Source organism: Leptopilina heterotoma, unplaced genomic scaffold, assembly GCF_015476425.1.
Source record: "Leptopilina heterotoma isolate Lh14 unplaced genomic scaffold, ASM1547642v1 Lhet_244, whole genome shotgun sequence".
NCBI lineage: Eukaryota > Metazoa > Arthropoda > Insecta > Hymenoptera > Figitidae > Leptopilina > Leptopilina heterotoma.
This window is the reverse complement of record NW_025110959.1, coordinates 413964-438011: the sequence shown is the minus strand read 5'-3', so window position 1 is coordinate 438011 and position 24048 is coordinate 413964. Positions and strand designations below refer to the sequence as shown.

The 24048-nt window shown below is 21.4% G+C and overlaps 1 protein-coding gene across 1 annotated transcript in view; it reads left to right on the top strand.

The window, feature by feature from the left end:
* Window positions 1-24048, top strand: part of LOC122503104 (dipeptidase 1-like) — a 233172-nt gene that overhangs the window by 161066 nt on the left and 48058 nt on the right. Inside the window, exon 6 of the mRNA XM_043613533.1 lies at window positions 23214-23346. Within this exon, the coding sequence (XP_043469468.1) occupies window positions 23214-23346 (133 nt within the window). The remainder of the gene's footprint in view (window positions 1-23213; window positions 23347-24048) is intronic.

Here is a 24048-nt window from a genome sequence, read left to right as displayed (position 1 = left end):
TGTGCAATGTACAATACTCTTCAAAGAGACGATAGTTGATAGTATTTGACAGCCTGGGGACTTGTTTGTGGACACTCCTTTAAAGATAAATTTCAACTTACAATATAGAACACGATGCAAAATATATTCAACCTTGCATCGTAAATAACTCACGAGAAGATTTACAACCGTATACCCTAATTGCCCTAATTGGTGCACGCCTTGATGATCTACACTAATTGCCGAACTACAGATATACCAACCTTACACCCAATTCAATAATTATAAATCGATCCAACTTTCCTAATCTTTAAACATTGAGAATGATTCTCAATTGAGAATCAATATCCTCAATGTTTAAAAATTATGATTATATGTTTAAAGATTCTCAATTTAGAATCAGTATCCTCACTGTTTAAAGTTTACGAGAGTTACCTTTTTAAGAACCCAGTTTTCAAATTGTCCCCGAGCATATCCGATCAAGCTGAAGAAATAGCCCACAGCTCTCAACAAAAGCCCAGACGATAATTATGGAACTAGTTCAGGTGAAAGCAAAGTTTCTGTTATTGCTGTTCGGCAACATTGACTGTCAAAATCTTGAATTGGTCTATTTCAAAGTCTAAATAGTTGAAACGGTCCCAAAGCGACTTGTCCAAGTATCCGCACCAAGTTCTCGGGCAGATATGAACCTTACACCCCACATACACATACAGAATACATAATGACATGGACTTTAGCTCGCTTTAGCTCGCTTTAGCTTGCTTTAGCCTAATCTCTAAAGCGAAGAGTATCCCTAATGGTTTCATAGTCACGTGGTTGACATAGTCACATCGAACATTGCTCTTTGAAAATTCAAACATATAAACCAGGAACTGCGAGTCATTCAACCGCACATAATATAATCTCAAAGATTTTCAATTGATTCCTTTCAATATGATTTACTTACACGATATCTAAATGGAGCCATTGAAGGATGTGCTTCAGCTTCACGTGCACTTGGCATTAAAATCGATAATCGCGAATTGAACTTTACACGAAATTCATCATCCAGACAGTATCAGGGTTGCCACAAAAATTTTATTGATTTCTAGACAAAATTTTCGCATTTTTTTCCTCTGACCCTTAAAGAATATTCTGATTCCCTCTATAAATTATTAGATACTCAAAAAAAAAACTCAAAAAAAACATGAAGATATCGATAACTTCGAGTCTTCGACTTAGTGCTCGATTTCTTCATGATTTATAATAATTAAAGATGGCCCAGTAATAAAATCATTACTTTATATTATTACAATATTGTTACTGTAAATTATTTAAAATTATTTTTATTATTAAAATGAAAATAATTCAAAATACATTATTTGTATTTTGAATAAATAAATAAATAATTATTTGTATTTTGAATAAATAAATAAATAATTATTTCAATTCAATTACTATTTTCAAGAATTTTCAACTAAAATTCTACTTTAACTCAATTATTTTTAATAATATTCGAAAAAGTTCTTTGACAATTTTCAGATCCAGTTGTTTACAATATTCAATGTTACGAACTTTCAATTAATCGTAAATTCTTCAATTAAATAAATATTAGATAATAAAAACTTCAAATAATATTTAAAAAAAGTCAATTAAACTTTTTTAAAAAAGTTAATTTCAAAATTCAATTATTTCTAAAAGTTCAAGCTATATTGCTTTTAATATTCAATTATTTTCTAAAATTTTAACTGAAATTCTTTAAATCAATTTTTATTAGAAAATTCTACAAGAATTCAATTATTTAACTACAAAAATAATTTATTGAATAATTGAGGCTCCGGATCTCAAAAGGTGAATTTTACCATTTAAAAATTTAAAATCAATGCTGAAAGTGCCCTTTTAAGATCCGGAGCCTCAATTGAATGTTTCTTAAAATTGAATTCTCGTAAAGAATTTTATCAACAAATTTTTAAATAATTGAATTCTTTTGACGAATTTTAAGCAAATTTTTTAGAATAACATTTTAATAACATTTTGAGAGAAATTCAATTAAAAATATATATAAAAATAATTGAAATTCTGCGATGAATTTTATTATTTGAGAAAATAATTGAATCCCTAAGAAAAATTTTATTATTGTTAAACATAATTAAATTTCTGCTAAGAATTTTATTGCTCTTGAAAATAATTGAATTTCAGCAATAATTTAAAACTTCTCCAAAATTTCAATTTTTTAAGTGATAAAAAATTCTTCTATAAATCCATTATATTTTTAATAATTTTTGAAAAAGTTCTTTGGGAATTTTCAAATTTATTTGTTTACCTATTAATTTTACAAAATTTCCATTCTTCGGAAATTCTTCAATTAAATATATTAGAACATAAAAACATCAAAAAAATAATTTCATATAAAATTTAAATAAACTGTTTAAAAAAAATTAATTCTTCTACTAAATTGTTAGTTAAAAGTATAAGAAATTAAAATTTTCAAAGATTTTAATATGAAACTTTTTCAAAATTCAATTATTTCTAAATATTTTCGCTGTAATGCTTTTAATATTCAATTGTAATCTAAAATTTTAACTGAAATTCATTTTTATGAAATGAAAATCAATTTTTATTAGAAAATTCTACGAGAATTCAATTATCTAAATACAAAAATAATTTATTGAATAATTGAATTTTTCTTACAATTCATTTTCATAAAGAATTTTATTAACAAATTTTTAAATAATTGAATTCTTTCGACGAATTTTAATAAATTTTTAAGAATAATTACATTTTTCGAGAAATTCTAATAAAATTATACTAAAAATAATTGAAATTCTGCGATGAGTTTTATATATTTGGAGAAATAATTGAATCCCAAAGAAGAATTTTATTTTTTTAAACATAATTGAACATAAATTTCTGCGCAGAATTTTATTGCTCTTGAAAATAATTGAATTTCAGCAATAATTTGTAACTTCTCCAAAATTCAATTTTTTAAGTGATAAAAAATTCTTCTATAAATCCATTATATTTTTAATAATTTTTGAATAAGTTTTTTTTAGAAAATTAAAACATCTAAAAAATAATTTCAAGTAAAATTTAAATAAACTTTATCAAAAAAATTAATTCTTTTAGAGAATTGTGAGTTAAAAGTATAAAATATTAAAATTTTCAAAGATTTTGATTTGAAACTGATTTTAATTTGAAACTTTTTTAACATTCAATTATTTCTAATAATTCAAGCAATAATGCCTTTAATATCAAATTATAATCTAAAATTTTAACTGAAACTCATTTTTAAATCAATTTTCACTAAAAAAATTCTACGATAATTTAATTATTTAAATTAAAAATAAATTATTTATTGAATAATTGAATGTTTCTAAACAATTAAAATCTCATAAAGAATTATATCAACAAATTTTTAAAGAATTAAATTCTTTTGACAAATTTTAATAAAATTTTTAAGAGTAATTACATTTTTCGAGGAATTCAATTAAAATTGTATTAAAAATAATTTAAATTTTCCAATGAGTTTTCTTACTTCTGAAAATAATTGAATTCTTGTGATGAATATTTTTATTTATAAAAATAATTGAATTTTGTAAAGAATTTTATTAAAATCTACAAAAAATTATTGAATTTTTGGGAAAAATTCTTGCAAAAATTTTTTAAATAATTTAAATTTTCCAAGTAAATTTCTCAAACATTGTATAAGAATAATTAAATTCGTTTGAGAAATTTTATTAAAAATAATTGACTTCTTGCAAAAACTTTAAAATAATTGAAATTCTACAAAGAAATTTGTCAACATTTTTAAGAATAATTGAATTCTTTTGAAAATGTTTATTTGAAATGATTGAAATTCTGCTAAAAATTGATTATAAATTTTAAGAAATATTGATTTCTTTAGAGAAAGTTTATTGAAAATTCAAATTTTTTAAAATATCAAATCTGAAACTTTTGGAAATTTATTTATTTATGAAAATTGTAGACGCTACTTTTATAAAATTGAATTTTTTTTGAAATTTTCAAGTAGAATTATATGAAATAATTTTATTTTTCTTCTTATAAAATTAAGTTATTGTCTGAAATGGAAAAGGTTGAAGGTTTTGTATTAGAATTCGTGGGAATTTCATAGTTTGTAAGTCGAACAAAAAAGTATTTGTTATAAGTATAAAAAAAAGTACAAGTTCAGTATTTTCTTATGAATTCTCCAAATATAATTTTTTGCAGTACTTTAAATAAAATTTCCTGATTTTTCACTGATTTCCCTGACCTGTGGCAACCCTGCAGTATATATAGAATAACAGAAATGCGAATTTTGAAAAAAGGGTTAAATTTACTTTACTAAAAAAAGGAAAAATCCCCTCTGAAGAAAGTGTATTAACACGTAAACAGTGAATCATCGTGAAAATTTGACATTTATTGCACAAAAGGCAATTATCAATAGTATTCTGAAAGGCGATTCTGTGTCGAGATTACCAGCGGTAAATGGAGTGTTAGAGTATGACCCTTTACGTGCTTGGTTCTTGAACGAACGTGTCACACAGGGTACCATGTACTTACCACTTCTGCTTCCTGAAACTCGAGATTAAACCGAGGATCAGAGACGTCTAATTCCCTCACTCAAGTAATACTAACGTACATATGTGTATATATTGCTTATTATAGCAGTGACTAGTAGGACCACTCGACACTAAGTGAATGGCTCTACGGAGAACTCTGCTGATTATGGTATCGTCATTGATCCCGATCGAAAATTGGCTTGCCTGTGTTATGCCACCCCCGAGAGCCATTAATATCCACATTCTGAATCTCTCTGGATTTACGTTAGTCACCTAAACACGCTTATCAACAAAGAGCTTAACTGATTGCCGCAAAGAGAAGATTCTATGCAAGTTTAGCGTTCCCTCAAGGCCACAATCATAGAAACGGAAACAAAAGGCATCTCGCATACCTTTTCGAGTTGCGGACACGAATAATTCTCATCCCCGCACAATAACCGCAAGAACATTTTTAAAAACCTTTATTTTAAAACCAATTTTTTTTATCGCTTATTTAAAAAACTCCACATATATAACAAATATCGAGTATAAAATAAAAATGTCCATGACGCCTGCATGTCTGCTGAGAGAGAGAGAGAGAGAATCGCTAAATCATAAAAATCCACTCGGCATTTCAACTTTTAAAAGCTCTTTAAACTCCACATGAGTTACAATAACGTATGTGAAATTTTCATCATTCTCTTCCACTTGGAACAGAATTTAGAAATTATCAGGGAAGAAAAGGAAAACTGCTTAAAAGGGAAATGAATTTCGATAAATGATAAAAAGTATCAAAATAAGTAATGACTGAATAATGTTATATTTTTAATTATTTCAATTCATTTAAATTATTCAATTATTTTAATCATTTAATATTTTAATTATCTTTATACACGGAGAGAGAATATATATTAAATTTTGTAAAAATATTTTCAAATTGGGGAAAAAGTGCGACAAAGCGAAATTTTGATATCAAAAAATACTAAACTTTAAAAAAACTTATGTGAAATTTAGTATAATTATATCAAATATCAAGAATATTAATTAAATTCTAATATAACTTTACTAAATTTCATATAAGTTTTTTTAAAGTTTAGTATTTTTTGATATCAAAATTTCGCTTTGTCGCACTTTTTCCCCAATTTGAAAATATTTTTACAAAATTTAATATATATTCTCTCTCCGTGTAAACAGCAAAATTTTTTAATTTTTACCGAAATTCAATTATTTTTAAAAATTTTAAAAAACCGTCAAATAGGGTAACTCCGGACAGGAGGCTAACTTCGGACATTCGTATATTTCTGTAAATATTTTGTATTTCCATTCTACCTAAAAAGTTTTATAAGGATTTCGCATTTCTATTGCTTTACCGAACATTCAAGGAACATTATATGACAGTTGAGAAATAAAAATAATCAAAAAAATTTAAGAAAAAAATTAATTTAGTTAGAAGAGATTTCAGGAAGTTATTGAACTTTGTGAAAAAACTTATTTGTATAAGCGAACATATGTAAGGTAAAAGCTATTTCTTTTTTAAAATTTAATCTACTATGTCTTGACATAAAATTAACACTAATTTCAATAACCTAAATTCGAAAATTATTTCGTAAATGATTTTTATTTAAGAAAATGTAATGGTCAGATACACGTCTTCTGGCGTTGATTACAGTAAATTGAGTCAAACTTTACTTTTATTAAATGTTTAAAAGCTTTAAATATATATATTGTTTATATTTTCAAATTGTATTACGTTCTTATGTCCGAAAAATTATATTAAAAATCGCTAAATTTTAAAAATGTTCATTTTTCAAATGCACCATTAATTGAATTTAATTAGTTTTTGTTTTTCTAAAAAAATTATAATAAATAGTCTGAGAACCTTAGAATGGTTTCTTGTTAAAACAAAAATACGTAAATAATATAATTATCCAAAATAATTTTAAATTACACAAAAAATTATACGGTGTCCGAAGTTACCCCCCTTTGAAGGCTAACTCCGGACACTTGTTTTTTACTTCACAGAAAATAACAGAGATAAATAAAAAAATGTTAAATAGAAATATCAACACAAAAGACCCTAAGGATGATATATTCTGAACGTCAAACTTCCAGATATTATATTATAAAAAATATTAATAAAAAACATCGAAAACCGTCCGAAGTTACCCTATTTGACGGAACCTTTTGTCTTAATTTTAATTGTTTTTTAAAAAATTTCTCAGTTTAATGATTCTCAATATCTACTATATTTTAATAAAATTTTCTAAAAGAATTCAATTATTGAAAAAAATTTTTTAATAAAATTATACGCAAACATTCAATTTTATTTTCATCAATAATAAAAAAAGGAACTTAATTATTATTTAAAAAAAAATTTTTTTCCAAGAATTCAATTATTTACATGATGAATTTTAATAACATTCTTTGCAAAAATCAATTATTTTCATAAATAACAATATTCATAATAAAATTTCAATTATTTTCAAAGAATTTTGATAAAATTTTACGCGAACATTTAATTATTTTTATCAATAATATAACTCATGGCATAATTTCAATTATTTTTAATCGAAATTCGCCGAAATAATTCAATTATTTATAAAATTCTTTAAAAGTATTCAATTTTTAAAAACATTCAATTATACAAAAAATTATTTATTTTTGTATTTAAATGATTGAATTCTCGTTGAATTTTCTAATAAAACTTTACTTGAAAGTGAATTTCAGTTAAAATTTTAGATAATAATTGAATTTTAGAAGTATTATAGGATGAACTTTTAGAAATAGTCTTTTGAAAATATTTTCAAAAAATACTTGTTATTAATAATTTTGTAGAACTAATTAGTTTTGAACAATTTTCATTTCAATTCTGTTAAAATTTATTTGAATTTTTTAACATATATTTAATGTTATTTCAAAATTTTTAACGAAATTCTTCGAAAGAATTCAATTATCTTGATAAATATCAAAAATTTTCTGAGAAATTTATATTATATACATAAATTTTAATAAAATTCTTGTCAAAATTTCAGTTATTTTAAAATTTTTTTTCCAGTTTAATGATTTTCAATATCTATTTTGATAAAATTTTCTAAAAGAATTTAATTATTTACAGGAATTTCAATAAAATTCTACGCAAACATTTAATTATTTTCATTACCAATAAAGATTTCACAGGAACTTAATTATTATTTAAAAAAAAAATTCTCCCCAAGAATTCAATTATTTACAGGAATTTTAATAAAATTCTTTACCAAATTCAATTGTTTTCATAAATAACAATATTCATAATAAAATTTCAATTATTTTCAAAGAATTTTGATAAAATTTTACGCAAACATTAAATTATTTTCATCAATAATATAACTCATGGCATAATTTCAATTACTTTTAATCAAAATTCGACGAAATAATTCAATTATTTAAAAAAATTTTGATAAAATTCTTTATGAGTTTTCAATTTTTAAAAGCATTCAATTATTCAACAAATTATTTATTTTTCTATTTAAATAATTGAATTTTCGTTGAATTTTCTAATAAAAATTGACTTAAAAGTGAATTTCAGTTAAAACTTTAGATAATAATAATTGAATATTACAATTATTATAGGATTAATTTTTAGAAATAATTGAATTTTGAAAAGATTTCAAATTAAAAGCTTTTGAAAATATAAATTTTCAAAAAATACTTGTAATTAATAATTTTGTAGAACTAATTGATTTGAACAATTTTCATTTGAATTCTTTTAAAATTAGTTGAATTATTTAACATATATTTAATGTTATTTCAAAATTTTTAACGAAATTCTTCGAAAGAATTCAATTATCTTGATAAATATCAAAATTATTCTGAGAAATTTAATTATTTTTAGAAATTTTAATAAAATTCTTTGCAAAACTCAATTAATTCCATAAATTACAAATTCTTCGCAGAAATTAAACTATTTTCCAAAAGTTTCTCGTAAAGATTTCAATTATCTTTATAAATAGCAAAACTTGTCGACAAAATTCAATTATTTTCATAAATTTTAATAAAATTCTTGTCAAAATTTCAATTATTTTAAAACTTTTTTCTAAGTTTAATGATTTTCAATATTTACTATTTTAATAAATTTTTTTAAAAGAATTTAATTATTTAAAAAAATTCCAATAAAATTCTACTAAAAAGTTTAATTATTTTCATGAATACTTTAGAAATTTCACAGGAAATTACTTAAATTACAATTTTTTAAAAAATAAAATTCTTCACAATAGGTAATTCAATTATTTTCATAAATAATAAAACCCATTGTAGAATTTTAATTTTTTTTTAATTTTTAGACAATTCTAGTTGAATTCCTCGAAAAATGTAGTTATTCTTACTTAAACATTTTATGGAAATTTGTCAAAAAAATTCAATTATATTTAAAGATTTGTATAAAAAAAATTTTTTTACAAGAATTCAATTTTAAAAAACATTTATTTATTCAACAAATTATTTTTTTTGTATGTATTTAATACGGGAGTTGAATTCCGGTAGAATTTTCTAATAAATATTGATTTAAAATTAAATTTTTGATAATAATTGAATAATATTAAAAGCACCATTTTTTATAAATTCACTTGCAGAATTTAAAATATTTTAGAATTCTTGGCAAAAATTCTATTGTTTTCAAAAGTAATAAAATTTTTCGCAGAGATCCAATTATTTCTAAAAATTTCTCTAAAATTATCGTATTAAATAAAATAAATAAAAATTTTGAATAATAAAATACAAATAATACTACTATATAAAAGTATAGTGCATATACTGAAAATCAATATGAATACTAAAAAATACTAAAAAATACTAAATTGTTTATATGCAAACGGATATATTTTTTAAATAATGTATGAAAACATGTTTATATTTTAGGATAACAAATTTAAACACCACTTTATATTTCTAAAATATTCGCTCAAAGCAATAGTATTCATTTTACATAAGTTCATCTCATGTTTGCCTTCCCCAGAAAACAATATACGTGCAAAGAGGAAAACGTCTAAGCAATTTCCAACTCAGTTTCTGGTTTCAAATTTACTATTTCTTATTCCTCTTTCATTTAGAAAAAAGTTTGGATTTTCAAAAACAATATCTTTTGTATATATTTGAATTTTCTTCGCACAAGAAGAAAAACTGTCATCTTCAAAGAATATATCAACGAGTTATATATATACAATAATATATCACCCAAATATATAAAATATAGCCAAGAGATGTTTATGGAAGAAAGCAACGTTTTATTACTCTTATAGTAAAACCTAAACTGTCAAGAATTTCTACAAATTTCTGCTTTGTCTGTCGACAATAATTTTTCTAAGGATATCAAATTGAGACATAAAACAGGGTTGCCACAAATATTTAATTTTGTTTTTCCCAGACTTTTTCTAATTTCCAGACAAAATTTTGACTTTTTCCCTGACCATAAAGAATATTCTGATTCACTCTAAAACTTATTAGATACTCAAAAAAAAAATGTTTTATTACATTTACTGACGAATTTCTTCAAAAGTAAAATTATTCAAAAACATCAATAACTTTTAATAAATAATGTTAAACAAAAAGAAATATTAAATATACATTCATACAAAATTAATCTAATGGTTCAACGAAACTAACGTGCAAAATCAGAAAAAATAAATAACTTCTTTTTTAAATAAATATTTAATCATTAATATTTTTCCACAGAAATCAAGATTTTCAAAAATTTTTAATTCAAACCTTTTTCAAATTAAACAATTTATAATAATTTATAGATTATCATAAAATTTTTCAAAAAAATTTAATTATTTTAAAAAATCCTAATAAAATCCTTTGCAAGAATTCAATTATTTTTACAAGTAGTAAAATTTCTCAAAAGAATTCAATTATTTTAATAAATAATAAATCGATTATTCGGAAATTCGTTTTTACATAAATTTTTAATAGAAAATTCTACAAAAATTCAATTATTTAAATTCAAAAATAAATAATTTTTTGAATAATAATTGAATTTTTTTTAAATTGAATTCTCATAAAGAATTTTGTCAACAAATTTATAAATAATTGAATTCTTTCGACGAATTTTAATAAAATTTTTTAGAATAATTAAATTTATCGAGAAATTCTAATAAAATTATACTAAAAATAATTGAAATTCTGCGATGAGTTTTATATACTTGATATTTGTGAAAATAATTGAATCCCAAAGAAGAATTTTATTTTTTTTTAACATAATTGAACATACATTTCTGCGAAGAATTTCATTGACCTTGAAAATAATTGAATTTGAGCAATAATTTGTAACTTCTCCAAAATTCAATTTTTTGAGTGATTTTAACTAAAATTTTTTTATAAATTCATTATTTTTAATAATTTTTGAAGAATTGATCAAAAAAATTAATTCTTTTACATAATTGTTAGTTAAAAATATGAAAAATTAAAATTTCCAAAGATTTTAATTTAAAACCTTTTTAAAATTCAATTATTTCTAAAAATTCAAGTAATAATGCTTTTATTATTCAATTATAATCTAAAATTTTAACTGAATCCTGCAATGAGTTTTATTATTTATGAAAATAATTAAATTCCTGAGAAGAGTTTTATTATTTATAAAAATAATTGAATTATTGCGAAAAAATTTTAAAAAAATTTTTAAATACCTAATTGAAATCCTGGGAAATTTTTATTATTTATAAAAAAAAATTTGTTTGCGTAAAATTTTATTAAAATTTTTTTAAATAATTGAATTTCAGCGAAGATTTTTGCTATCTATAAAGATAATTGAAATCATGACGAGAAATTTTTTTAATTTTTGAAAATAATTGAATTTCTAAAAAGAATTTTCTTACTCTTGAAAATAATTTTATTTTCGTGATTAATATTGTTATTTATGAAAATAATTGAATTTTGCAAAGAATTTTATAAAAATTCTTTAAAACAATTGAATTTTTATATTTTTCTAGATTATTAATTTCTTTCTAAGAATTGCGTTAAAATTTTGGCAATAATATTAAATACAATATTAAAAAATTCAACTAATTTCAACAGAATTGAAATTAAAATTGTATTTTAAATATTTGAAATTCTGCGATGAGTTTTATTATTTATGAAAATAATTGAATCCATGTAAAAAAATGTATTTATAAAAATAATTGAATTATTAAGAAGAAATTTATAAAAAATTGTAAATATAATTGAATTACTGAGAAATTTCAATTATTTATAGAAATAATTAAATGTTTACTTAGAATTTTATTAAGGTTTTTTTTAAATAATTGAATTCTTTTGGAAAATTTTATTAAAATAGTAGATATTTAAAAAATTTTTGAAAATAATTGGATATCGGAGAAGAATTTTATTATTTATAAAGTTTTTTGAAATTTTTACGAGAATTTTTAATAATTTTCGAACATTAATTGAATTTCTATGAAGAATTTTATTACTTATGAAAATAATTGCATTTCTGCAATTATATTTGTAACTTCTTCAAAATTCAATTTTTTTTTTTTAACTAAAATTCTTCTATAAATCCATAATTTTTAATAATTAATTAAATATGTATTAAAAAATGTAACTAATTTCAAAAGAATTTGAATTATTACAATTTTTTAAAAAACTAAGTTCTTTAAAATTTCTAATTAAATTAATTCAAAATTGAGAATTTTCTTATAAATTTTAAAAATTCAATTTTTTCCGGCACTTTTACTAAAATCTCTGACTTTTTCTTGATTTCCCTGACCAATTCTACTTTACCTGACTTTTCCCTGAATTCCCTGACCTGTGGCAACCCTGAAAAAAAAAATGATTTATTTTTTGTCTGAATTTGATATCCTTAAAAAATTTGTGATTCGTATAAAATATGAATCATTTTGCGATTAAATTTATTCGACGAGATTAAAAAAAAAAAATAAGACCTCCTCATTAATAAATAAACGGAAGATTTTTTTTACATTCATCATACCCCGAGTCTATATTTGTGAATAAGCTTGATTTGAATTGTCACACGCAGGATTTGCGAATCCTCCTCGTTTAATATAAATGAAAACATTAAATGTTGAAAACAGAAAGCTTCGATGTATTCGCGCAGCTTATTTCACGTTGATTCTGATACGGTTTTACACAGGGAGGATTTGTAATAAAATCGACTCATGATGTGAAACGGACAAAAACTGTTATTCACCAGGTTTTTTTTTTCTTTTTTTTTTTTTTTTTGATATGTTTAAATGCATTTTTCACAATATACACACAGAGGGAGAAAATCATATCTCTATATGTGAATTTTATATTGCATAAGCGTATTACGAAAATAGTGCGCCAACTACTCACAGATGCATGGGATTCTCGTTTATGTCTGCAGAAAAATGCCATTCATAGAGAACTCTTCGATGTGCCCAATGATTCGTTACGAATTCACGAACCAAGCTTTACAGTTATATGTGAAATAAAAATTCCATGGAAGCTCAAGTAGTGGCAATCGAAAATATACAGTGCAATTTTCGCTTCGCTAAACAATTTCGTATATATCTAATAAATTTTAATCGCTATCAATTTTCAATTAATTCAAGAGCACTAAAATTTTAACTTCATTTCATGAATAATTTAATTTAATATAAATAACTTTATTTATCGATTTTAATTTAAGTTAATAACAAATAACTTAATTTACCTTTTAATTTAATCTAATAACAAATAATTTAATCTACTAAATAAAGAACTTAAATCAATAAATAACGACGAATTTTATTATCTCTTAATTTAATAAAATACAAAGCTTACTCAAGAGGGAAGCAAAAATAATAATCCGCACTAATTGTATGGATAATTAGAAATAATATCTATCAATAATTATCGAATATCTGCAATTTCTATTCTTGTGATTGAAAAAAAAATTTGATTCAGTAAAGATTGGGCTTATAATTTCCACAGAGAAAAAATTAATTTCAAGTAGTGCCTTACAAAAATACTTTTAATTTATAACAATTGAAAAAATTTTCAAAATTATCAAGTTTTAATTGCAGAATTTTAGTTATAAATATTAAAAATAAAAGATTTTTTCTAAATTATAATAATAAATCTAAAAAAGTAGATTGTTTAAAAAATTTGAATTTCTATTTTTCAGCTAAATTGAATTTTAAATAATTATCTTTAAAAAATTCCGAAGAATTAGTTTTTTTTTTTAAATATTATAATTTTTCGAAAATAACTGAATTTCTTACAAAAAACTTTGAACTATTTAAAAAAAACGTAATAAATTTTGTTGAAGAATTTTAATTAAAAATTTGGAAAATAATTGAAATTTTAATTATAATTCTGAAAAATTTGATTTCTTAAAATATATTAATATCATTTTTTGTAGATATTATTTAAATTTTTATTTTTCATTAAAAATTTTCAGAAATTAACAACTTTCTAAAAAATTTTGTTATAATAATTTAATTTTTTTAAAAGAATTTTTGTAAAGTAAAAAAATAATCAAGTTTTTCAAGAATTTTAATTACAATTATATGAAAATGTACGAATTTTTTAAAATGTTAATAACAAGACTAAAAAAGTAAATTTTTTCAAAAATTTGAATTCACTTTTATTGAGAAGATTTGAAAGAAATTCTAATTTCATTTTTCGAAAATAATTGAATTTCTTAAAAGAATTTGACACTTTAAAAAAAACTAATCAATTTCTTGACAAAAATTTTAATTAAAAATTTGGAAAATAATTATTTTCTCCAAAATTTTAATTATAATTCTGAATAATTTGATTTCTTAAAATTAAAATATATTACTGTTATTTTTTGTAGATATTATTTGAATTTTGATTTTGATTTTTCATTAAAAATTTTCAGTATTTAACAACTTTCTAAAAAAATTTTTGTTTTAATAATAATTTAATTTTTTTTTTAAAGAATTTTTGTAAAGTATTATAAAATAATTAAGTTTTTCAAGAATTTTAATTACAATTATATGAAAATATACGATTTCATTAAAATATTAATAACAAGACTAAAAAAGTAGATTTTATTTAATGAAATGTCCATGTCATTTTTTGTAGATATTCCAATTTTCCTTAATATGTAATTAAAAATGTAGGGAAATCCTTATTGAATTTTAAATAATCACTTCAAAGAATCCTAAGAATTGCTTTTTTAAAAAAAAAATTTCTAAATATACTTTTTTGTAAAGCTAATTTTATTTTCAGTTTTCATTAAAAATTTTAAAAATTCCGTAATTTTCAAAATTTGAAACAAAACTTTTTCAAAAATTTTTATGAAATAGTTTGAAAAAATCAGTTAATTTCAGTAAAATTTTACAAAAATTCAATTATTCAAAACTTTTTAATTGTATAGGTATTTCAAAAAATTAATTTATCATAGAAAAATTATTCAAAAATATTGTTTCAAATATTTGACAATAGTCATTTTTCATTTTTCACACTAAAAATTGAAATTTTTTGCATTTTCTACCAAAAAAAAGTGGTATTTTATTCCAATATTTTGAAAAAAGTCCAAAAAGTAACATTATTACGAAGAATTGTAATTAAAAATTTTGAAAATAATTTGTTCCAAAATTGTAATAATAATTCTAAATAATTGGACTTTTTAAAAATTTTAATGCAATTTCTTTGTATATTTCAATTTTCGAAATACATATAGAATTGAAAATATTTGAAAATAATTAAATTTTAAAAAATAATAAAGAAATTCTTAGAATTTCTTTTTTTAAAGAACTTTTAATGTCCTTTTTCTAAAATTTATTTTCATTTTGATTTTTTATTAAAATTTTCAAGAATTTAATTATTTAAAAAAAAAATTTAATGTACTTTCTTTGTATATTTCAATTTTTGAAATGCATAGGATAAAATTGAAAATATTGGAAAATAATTTAATTTTAAAAAATAATAAAGAAATTCTTAGAATTTATTTTTTTTTAAAGAACTTTTAATGTCCTTTTTCTAAAATTTATTTTCATTTCGATTTTTTTATTAAAATTTTTAAGAATTCAATTATTAGAAAAAAATAGTATTTTCTTCCAATATTTGTAATAAGAAACTTAGTTGAATACAATTTTTCCCAATTGAATATTTTTATTTGAAGGAACCAAACACGTTAGTGTTTGGTTTATTCAAATAAAAATATTCAATTCTGAAAAAATCCGTCTTTTTCAAAAATAGTAAAAAAAAAGTCCAAAAAGTCCCACCAAGGCCTTAAAAAATGTATTAAAAATTCTGAATTTATTCTTTAAAAGAATGAACAGAAAGAAAATAGTCGCGTGTGACTTGAGAGAAAACAAAATAATAAAAACCCGCACTTTTTTTGTTCTTTTCTTTAACAAAAAGTTTTCGCTTTTCATTGTTCAACTCAAAAGTTAGTCCTCTATATTTTTCTCTAAATGACTTTGGCTCTGGTTGAAAAGTTTCTTTTGAAAGATGTAAAAACCCATTAAATACCTTTTTTCTTTTTATATTACTTTTTTTTGCAAAGAGCTAAATTGTTAAGTTACATAGTTTACAGTTGTCGATACTTTTTGAAAGAAGATCATGTTTTCGACATACACATCGCCATGTGCATTCTTTTGAAAATCTACGAGGGATAAAAAAAATGGTTTGACGCTCTGTGTGATGGGTAATAAAAGTCACTGAGTGACAGTGAAATTTTTCCCCCTGAGCGATATCAGTTTACTTTTTTTTTGAAGATAAAAATTCAACACAGTGAATTAAATTTTTCCCAAGCACAATTTAACATTTAACTGACACAATATGTCGCCCGTTTCTTTGTTGTTTTTGATATGACAAAGAAATTATATAATTTAAATATTTTTAAATATTTTTACAAATGAGGTAAAGTTGATATAAAAAAAATGGAGATTTAACGTTTAAAAGCTCATAAAAATTTATTTTTCCATTTTGAATAAGAGATAACTAACTTAACAGTGAATTAATAATTTACTATTTAAAATCAAAAGAATTTTTAATTCGATTTGCAGAGTGGGGGGAATGCTTGAAATTTATTCTGGCAAAGAACATAAAATAAAAGCAAGAAAAACGAAAACAAACGACCACTAAAATGCAAATGAAATTTAAGGAAACAAAGGAGGACTTGATGTGACAGGAACGCACAGAGAAGCAGTGGGATCGATTTGAAATTCCTATCGCGCGTTTAACGCCGTAAACTTGAAAATGTAGACACCCTACATTTAATTCGCAATTGCATTTCAATTATCGAATTTGTAATCTTAAAGCGAAAATTCTATTTTCTTTTATTCCTCATCTCTATCTCTATTTTTTTTCCTCCGCATGTGAAAAATTCAATTTTGTATTTTCATTATCTATTGATATTGCTCACTATATCTTTTGTGGCAATTAGTTTCGTGTGAAATTGAATGCTGCGCAGTGCATTGAGCATTCGGAAATTAAATTAAATTGCAGGTCAGGACTGGGCTTCTCCGCGCGCTAGGTAACACTTAACGACTAACGCTTTTCTACCTTGGATGAAAGCGAAAAAAGTAAAAAAAAAAAAAAAAAAAAAATAGACTTCACACTGGTCAGATGGTTCGTTAGTTTTTTTTTTACAGCAAATAGGAGTTTTAAAAATTGATTTCCAAAGAAAAAGGATAAAAATAAAACACAACAGCTCTCTATTAGAAACCTCATAAAAATTTTTATCTCAACGAGTTTAGTCACTTTAAATTGAGTTAAAAAATAGAAGTAAAAAAAAAAATAAATTTATTTTTAAAATTTTCAAAAAAAAAAATAATAAACTAATTTTTCAAAATTAAAAATACGGTGAAATAGATTTCATACAACTTGATATAAACACGTGTTGAATAATCCGACAGCAACTGGTGGATTTGCATAGAACCGAATGAAACTAATACAAAAATGTATGTATCATAAAAACAAAATGAAAACCATTTCTAATAACGAGAATAGAATAAATTTTAGAGAAAAATAAATTCAAATAACAGACTTCGCACTCGATAATTAATTTTAAAAAAGTAGCAAAAAGTAGCTTTCAAACTGAAAAAAGTAGTAAAAATGTAGCTATCAAAAAATTAAACTTGACGACCAAAAAAACTGATTTTAGACACTTCACAAAACTGACAAAAATTCCATATATTTTTTATTTTCCCAACTTTTTCCTAATTTTCATCAAAAAAATTTACTTCTTTCTTATCCTAATGCTAATAAATTGAATTCCTCCAACGAATTTTATTATTCATGAAAGAATTTAAATATTTATAAAAATAATTTAATTCTTGCGAAGAATTTTATAAAAAATTCTAAATAATTGATTTCTTTCGACTAATTTTATGCAAATTCTAATTTAAATAATTCGATTCTTAACAAACTTTTATTATTCATGAAAAGATGTGAATTTTTAGGAAGATTTTTATACAAAAATTTTTTTAAATAATTGAATTCTATATGGAAATTTTATAAAAATAGTAGATATTGAAAATCATTGAATTGCAAAAAGTTTTTAAAAATAATTAAATTATACAAAAAATTCTATCAAAATTTTTGACAATAATTAAATGTCTGTGGTATTTTATTAAATTCTTTTGAAAACAATATTGAATTCCTAAAATGCATTTTATTATTTATAAAAATAATTGAATTCTTTCGAACGATTTTATTAGATTTTTTTTAAATAATTGAATTCTTGTAATGAATATTGTTATTGATGAAAATAATTAAAATTTGCCAAGAATTTTACTACAATGCCTAAAAATAATTGAATTTTCCAGAATAATTTTCATATTTATCGAGATAATTGGATTCTTTTAAAAAATTATTTATGAAAATAATTGAATTCTCGGGTAGAATTTTATTTAAATCTTAAAGAATAATTGAATTATTTTTAAATAAAAATTTAATAAAAATTGCATTTAAAATAATTGAATCATTGCGAAAAATGTTATTAAAATGTTTAAAAAGAATTGAATTTCTGTAAAAAAAGAATTAAATTGAATTTCCAAGAAAAAATTCATTACTTTTAAAAATAATTGAATTCTTCATAAGAATTTTATAAACATCGTTTTAAATAATTAATTTTTTCGAAATATAATAAATATAATGAAAATTTTATTTTAAATAATAACAAAAAATTCTATTAAAACTTTTAAGAATATCATTTATTCTTAAAAGTTTTAATAGAATTTTATAAGAATTTTAATTAATTAATTAATTAATTTTAATTATTTTATTAATTTTTTAATTTTTTTTTTTTTTTTTTTTTTTTTTTTTGTCTGTGTGGCATTTTATTAAATTTTTTTTTAAATAATTGAATTCCTAAAAAGCATTTTATTATTTATGGAAATAATTGAATTCTTGCAAACAATTTTATTAAATTTTTTTTAAATAATTGAATTCCTGTGAAAAATTCTAATATTATTTTAAATAATTTAATTCTTCCAGAGAATTTTTAAAAACATTTTTTTTTAATAATGGATTTTTTCGAGGAAATAAAAGTATTAAAAATAATTACATTTTTCAACAATTCCTGTAAAATTGTATTAAATATAATTGAAATCCTGTCATGAATTTTATTAATTATGATAATAATTGAATAGTTGCAAAGAATTTCATTAAAATTTTCAAAAATAATTTAATTCTAGTGAAGAATTTTATTATTTTGTGAAAATAATTGAATTATTGACCAAAATTATATTAAAATGTTTAAAAAGAATTGAATTTCTTTGAAAAATATTGTTATTTTTTAAAATAATTGAATGCTTCATAAAAATTTTATAAACATTGTTTCAAATAATTAATTTTTTCAAAATATAATAAATATTATGGAAATTTTATTTTAAATAATTTAACTCTTGTGGAAAATTTTATTTGTGAAAATAATTAAATTTTTCGATTAATCAATTTAAAATAGTATTAAAAAGAATTGAAATTCTTCGATGAGTTTTATTAATTATGAAAATAATTGAATTCTTGCTTAGAATTTTATCAAAAATATTTAAAAAGAATTGAATTTTCATGAAATTTGTTATTATTAGTGACAGTAATTGAATTATTGTGAAGAATTGTATAAAAATGTTGTTAAATAATTGATTTTTTCGAAATTTTTTTGAAAATGATATTGTAAATTAATTGAATTCCTGTGGAAATTTGTTTATTTTTGAAAATAATTGAATTTTGGATGAATTTTATCAATTTTATTTTTAACTAATTGAATTCTTTTGCGAAATTTTATGAAAATACTAGATATTGATAATAATTGAATTTCGAATATTTTTTGAAAATAACAGAAATTCTACCTTTTAGTGTCTGAAATCTAAAAAAAAAAATAACCCAAAAAAAGCTTCTTTGTTTCAAAGAAAGTTTCTTTGAATCAAATAAATTTGTGCATTGTTATAGGGTCAAAAAAAAAGTTTCTTTGACTTAAAAAAATTATTTCTTTAACTGTTTTTTGTTGTCTCAAAGAAATATTTCTTTGGATTTAATAAATTTTTTTTAAGTCAAAGAAATAAATAAATCAAAAAAAATAATTTCTTTGAATGTTCTCGGCCTCTTATTTGTCTTAAAGAAATTTTTCTTTCGATCAAAAATATCATTCAAAGAAACAATGTCTTTTACTCAAAAAAAAACCTCGAAAATTGTTTTTCGTAAAAGTAAAGAAAACTTTTTTTAACTGAAACAAATTTTTTTTTGATTCAAAGAGAGAGTTTTAAAAAACGATTTCTTTATTTCAAAGAAATCTTTTTTCTAAGTGCATATAACGTAAAAAAAGTAAAGTAGTAAATAGTAGGTTTTAGTAGATGAGCCTGAGATGAAGAAAAAAACAATAATCCTTTTCAATTACACTACTTCTAATTGAATCGAATTTCCCACGCGGAAAGAATGAATAGTACATGTATCCTATTAACAACACGATCCCCAATGGAATCGGGTGAAATTTATTTGTATAATGCCAAAATACCAAAATGTATTATCGAAGCAAACTAAAATGACTTATCCTAACAATGATTCAGGAGCACCTGTGTAAAGCTTGATGTACAGTATTATTGGCCGTATGTGTATTCACGGTGGCTTTGAAGACCGTGCTACCAATTAACCACGCGGTCTAATTACTTCGAGTTTCTGCGCTAGCGTAAATATTGAATTTTGGCTTCAGCCTAACATGATTGGCATCCCCTGATTCCCCCGTGCTCCTTTCTCGCCAGCGATATTATGCTAATCACTTGCAATATTCGTGTACTATGCAAAATTCTATTGTATATAAATTTGAATTTTCTCCCAACAAAAAAAAACCAATAACAAAAGGTAAATAAATAAGAAGCCCATCACGCTAACAAACTAATTGGAATATAAACCCTTTAGCATGATACCGAATTATTTACCTGGAAATTACATTTTCCTTTACATATAGTTAAATATAAAAATCTCACTCTTTCACTTTTGTTTCCAAATCTGAAAAGGATTTTCGTTTTAAGAAAATTTTAATTAATAACAGGGTTACCACGCTTTTGCTCTTTTCAAATTCCCTGCCTTTTCCAGATTTTCCAGGTTTTTAATACGAAAATTATTCGAAAATATCAATAAATTAATTTTTAAATAAATATTTATCACTATTATTTTTTCATATAGAAATTAAAATTTTCAAAAATTTCAAATTCAATAACTTATAATAATTAAAACTTGCTACTTTCTTACTGTAACTTCTTCAAAAATTATTTTCATCATTATGATTATTAATTTCTAGAATTTTCAACTAAAATTCTTCTTCAAGTCAATTATTTTTTGAAGATTTATTTGAAAAAATTCTTTGAGAATTTTCAAATTTTTTTACAATTTAATTTGATGAAATTTTAATTATTCTGACAGTGCTCAATTAAATGTGTTAGAAATTGTAAACTTTAAATAATTTTAAAAAATTCCATTAAACTTTTTGAAAAAAATTAATTCTACAGAATTCTTAATTAAAAGTATGAAAAGTTCAAATTTTCAGAGACTTTAATTTTGAAACCTTTTGAACATTCAATTATTTCTAAAAATCCACACTATAATGCTTTCAATATTCAACTATAATGTAAAATTTTAACTGAAATTCATTTTTAAATCAATATTTATTAGAAAATTCTACGAGATTTCAATTATTTAACTACAAAAATAAATATTTTATTAAATAATTAAATGTTTCTTAAAATTGAATTTTCATATAAAGAATTTTATCAAAACAATTTTTTTTAATAATTGAATTCTCTTGACAAATTTTAATAAAATTTTTAAGAATAATTTTATTTGTTGAGAAATTCGATGAAAATTGTATATTAAAAATAATTGAAATTCTGCCAAGAATTTTATTATAATTTTTGAAAATAATTAAATTTCGGAGAGGAATTTTATTTTTTATATAGATAATTAAAATTTTGACGAGAATTTTTGTAAATTTTTGGAACATAATTGAATTTTTGCAAAGAATTAGAATACTTTTGAAAATAATTGAATTCTTAAGACGAATTTTATTAAAATATCTTTTTAAATAATTGAAATCTTTTGTGAAATTTTATTTAAATAGTAGACTGAAAATAATTGAATTTTGCCAAATTTTTGAAATTAATTAAATTTCTACGAAGAATTTTATGAAAATTATTTTGAAAAAAATTTTATTGTTACAAAGAATTTCATTATTTATGAAAATAAGTCAATTTTTTGAAGAAATTTAATTAAAAATGTATTGAAAATAATACTTAAATTGTAATAAATAAATTTTAGCAAAAGTTTTTAAAAGAATTTAATTTCTTTGCTGAATTTTGATAAAATTTTTAAAAATAATTTCATTTCTTGAGAAATTCGATGAAAATTGTATATTAAAAATAATTGAAATTCTGCCAAGAATTTTATTATAATTTTTGAAAATAATTGAATTTCGGAGAGGAATTTTATTTTTTATATAATAGATAATTAAAATTTTGACGAGAATTTTTGTAAATTTTTGGAACATAATTGGATTTCTGCGAAGAATTAGAATACTTTTGAAAATAATTGAATTCCTGAGACGAATTTTATTAAAATGTCTGTTTAAATAATTGAAATCTTATGTGAAATTTTATTGAAATAAAAGATATTGAAAATAATTGAATTTTGATAAATTATTGAAATTAATTAAATTTCTACGAAGAATTTTATGAAAATTATTTTGAAAAAAATTTTATTGTTACAAAGAATTTCATTATTTATGAAAATAAGTCAATTTTTTGAAGAAATTGAATTAAAAATGTATTGAAAATAATACTTAAATTGTAATAAATAAATTGTAGCAAAAAGTTTTTTAAATAATTGAATTTCTTTGCTGAATTTTAATAAAATTTTTAAGAATAATTACATTTGAGGAATTCCATTAAAATTGAATTAAAAATTAAAAATAATTGAAAGCCTGCCAAGAATTTTATTATAATTTATAAAAATAATTGAATCCTTGTAAAAAATATTATTTATGAAAGTAATTGAAAAATAATTTTAAATTAAAATTTTGTTAAAAATCTTTAAAAACAGGCGAAATTCCAAAAATTTTTTTAAATTCCATTCTATTTCCAGGTTATCCATACCCTTTTCTAAATTCCATACCTTTTCCTTTTTTCAATTTAAATTCAGATATAGAAATTAAAAAATTTAATTCGGATAGAAAAATTGCTAAAAAGTGAGATTAAAACTTTATGAAGAAAATATCAAAGATCATAAAAGTAAAAAGAGTATTATTCAATTTTCCAGTTTTGGTCGGCTTATGTTCCTTGTGGAGCGGCACAACTCAATGCCGTTCAACTTTCCTTGGAGCAAATCGACGTAATTCGGCGACTAGCAGAAATGAATGCTCAACATTTAACTTTGGTTACTAGCGTCAAAGGTAAGATGCACTAAATATCTCCAAACTAAATCTTTTTTATTGCTTCGATTCAAAAGGAATTTTTAACTTTTTTCTATTCCACTTTAAAACATTTTTTGACGCTCAGCGTTGATATCAACTTAATTATCAGCATAGAATTCTACTAATTGCTATAGCCAAAATTGACTTACTGCCAATTAGCAGAAATTTACTGGTTCAATCAATAAAATAGAGTTCACTGTTTCAATCAATTGTATAAAAATTTAAAAATATTTATATATTTCGCTTTTTATTTTATTTATAGTACTGATTTTCAAAAAAAAAAAACCCAACTGAAAAAGTTCTATACAATTTAAGTAAGAATATGAATTTATGAATATATGAATTTTAGTGAATTTTTCTATAGAATTTCATTAGAACGATTCTATAGAATTTCTACATGAATTCTACTAAATTATAGTGATTCTTAATTAGATAAAGAATATAAATTTCCTGAAATAATTTTGTTAACATTATATTATTGTATGGTTACTGCAGGGTTCGAACTAGGTCCATAAATTTGATTCAAGTCCGTAAAAGTCAGTTTTTTTTTTAAAAAAAAAAGGTCCGTAAAGTCCGTAACTTGATTAAAAAAGCACGAAAGTTCGTAAATTGTACTTTATAATTTGGAGAATTTTAGAGAAATTACAAATGATTGCAGAAATTCATTTATTTTCAAAAGTA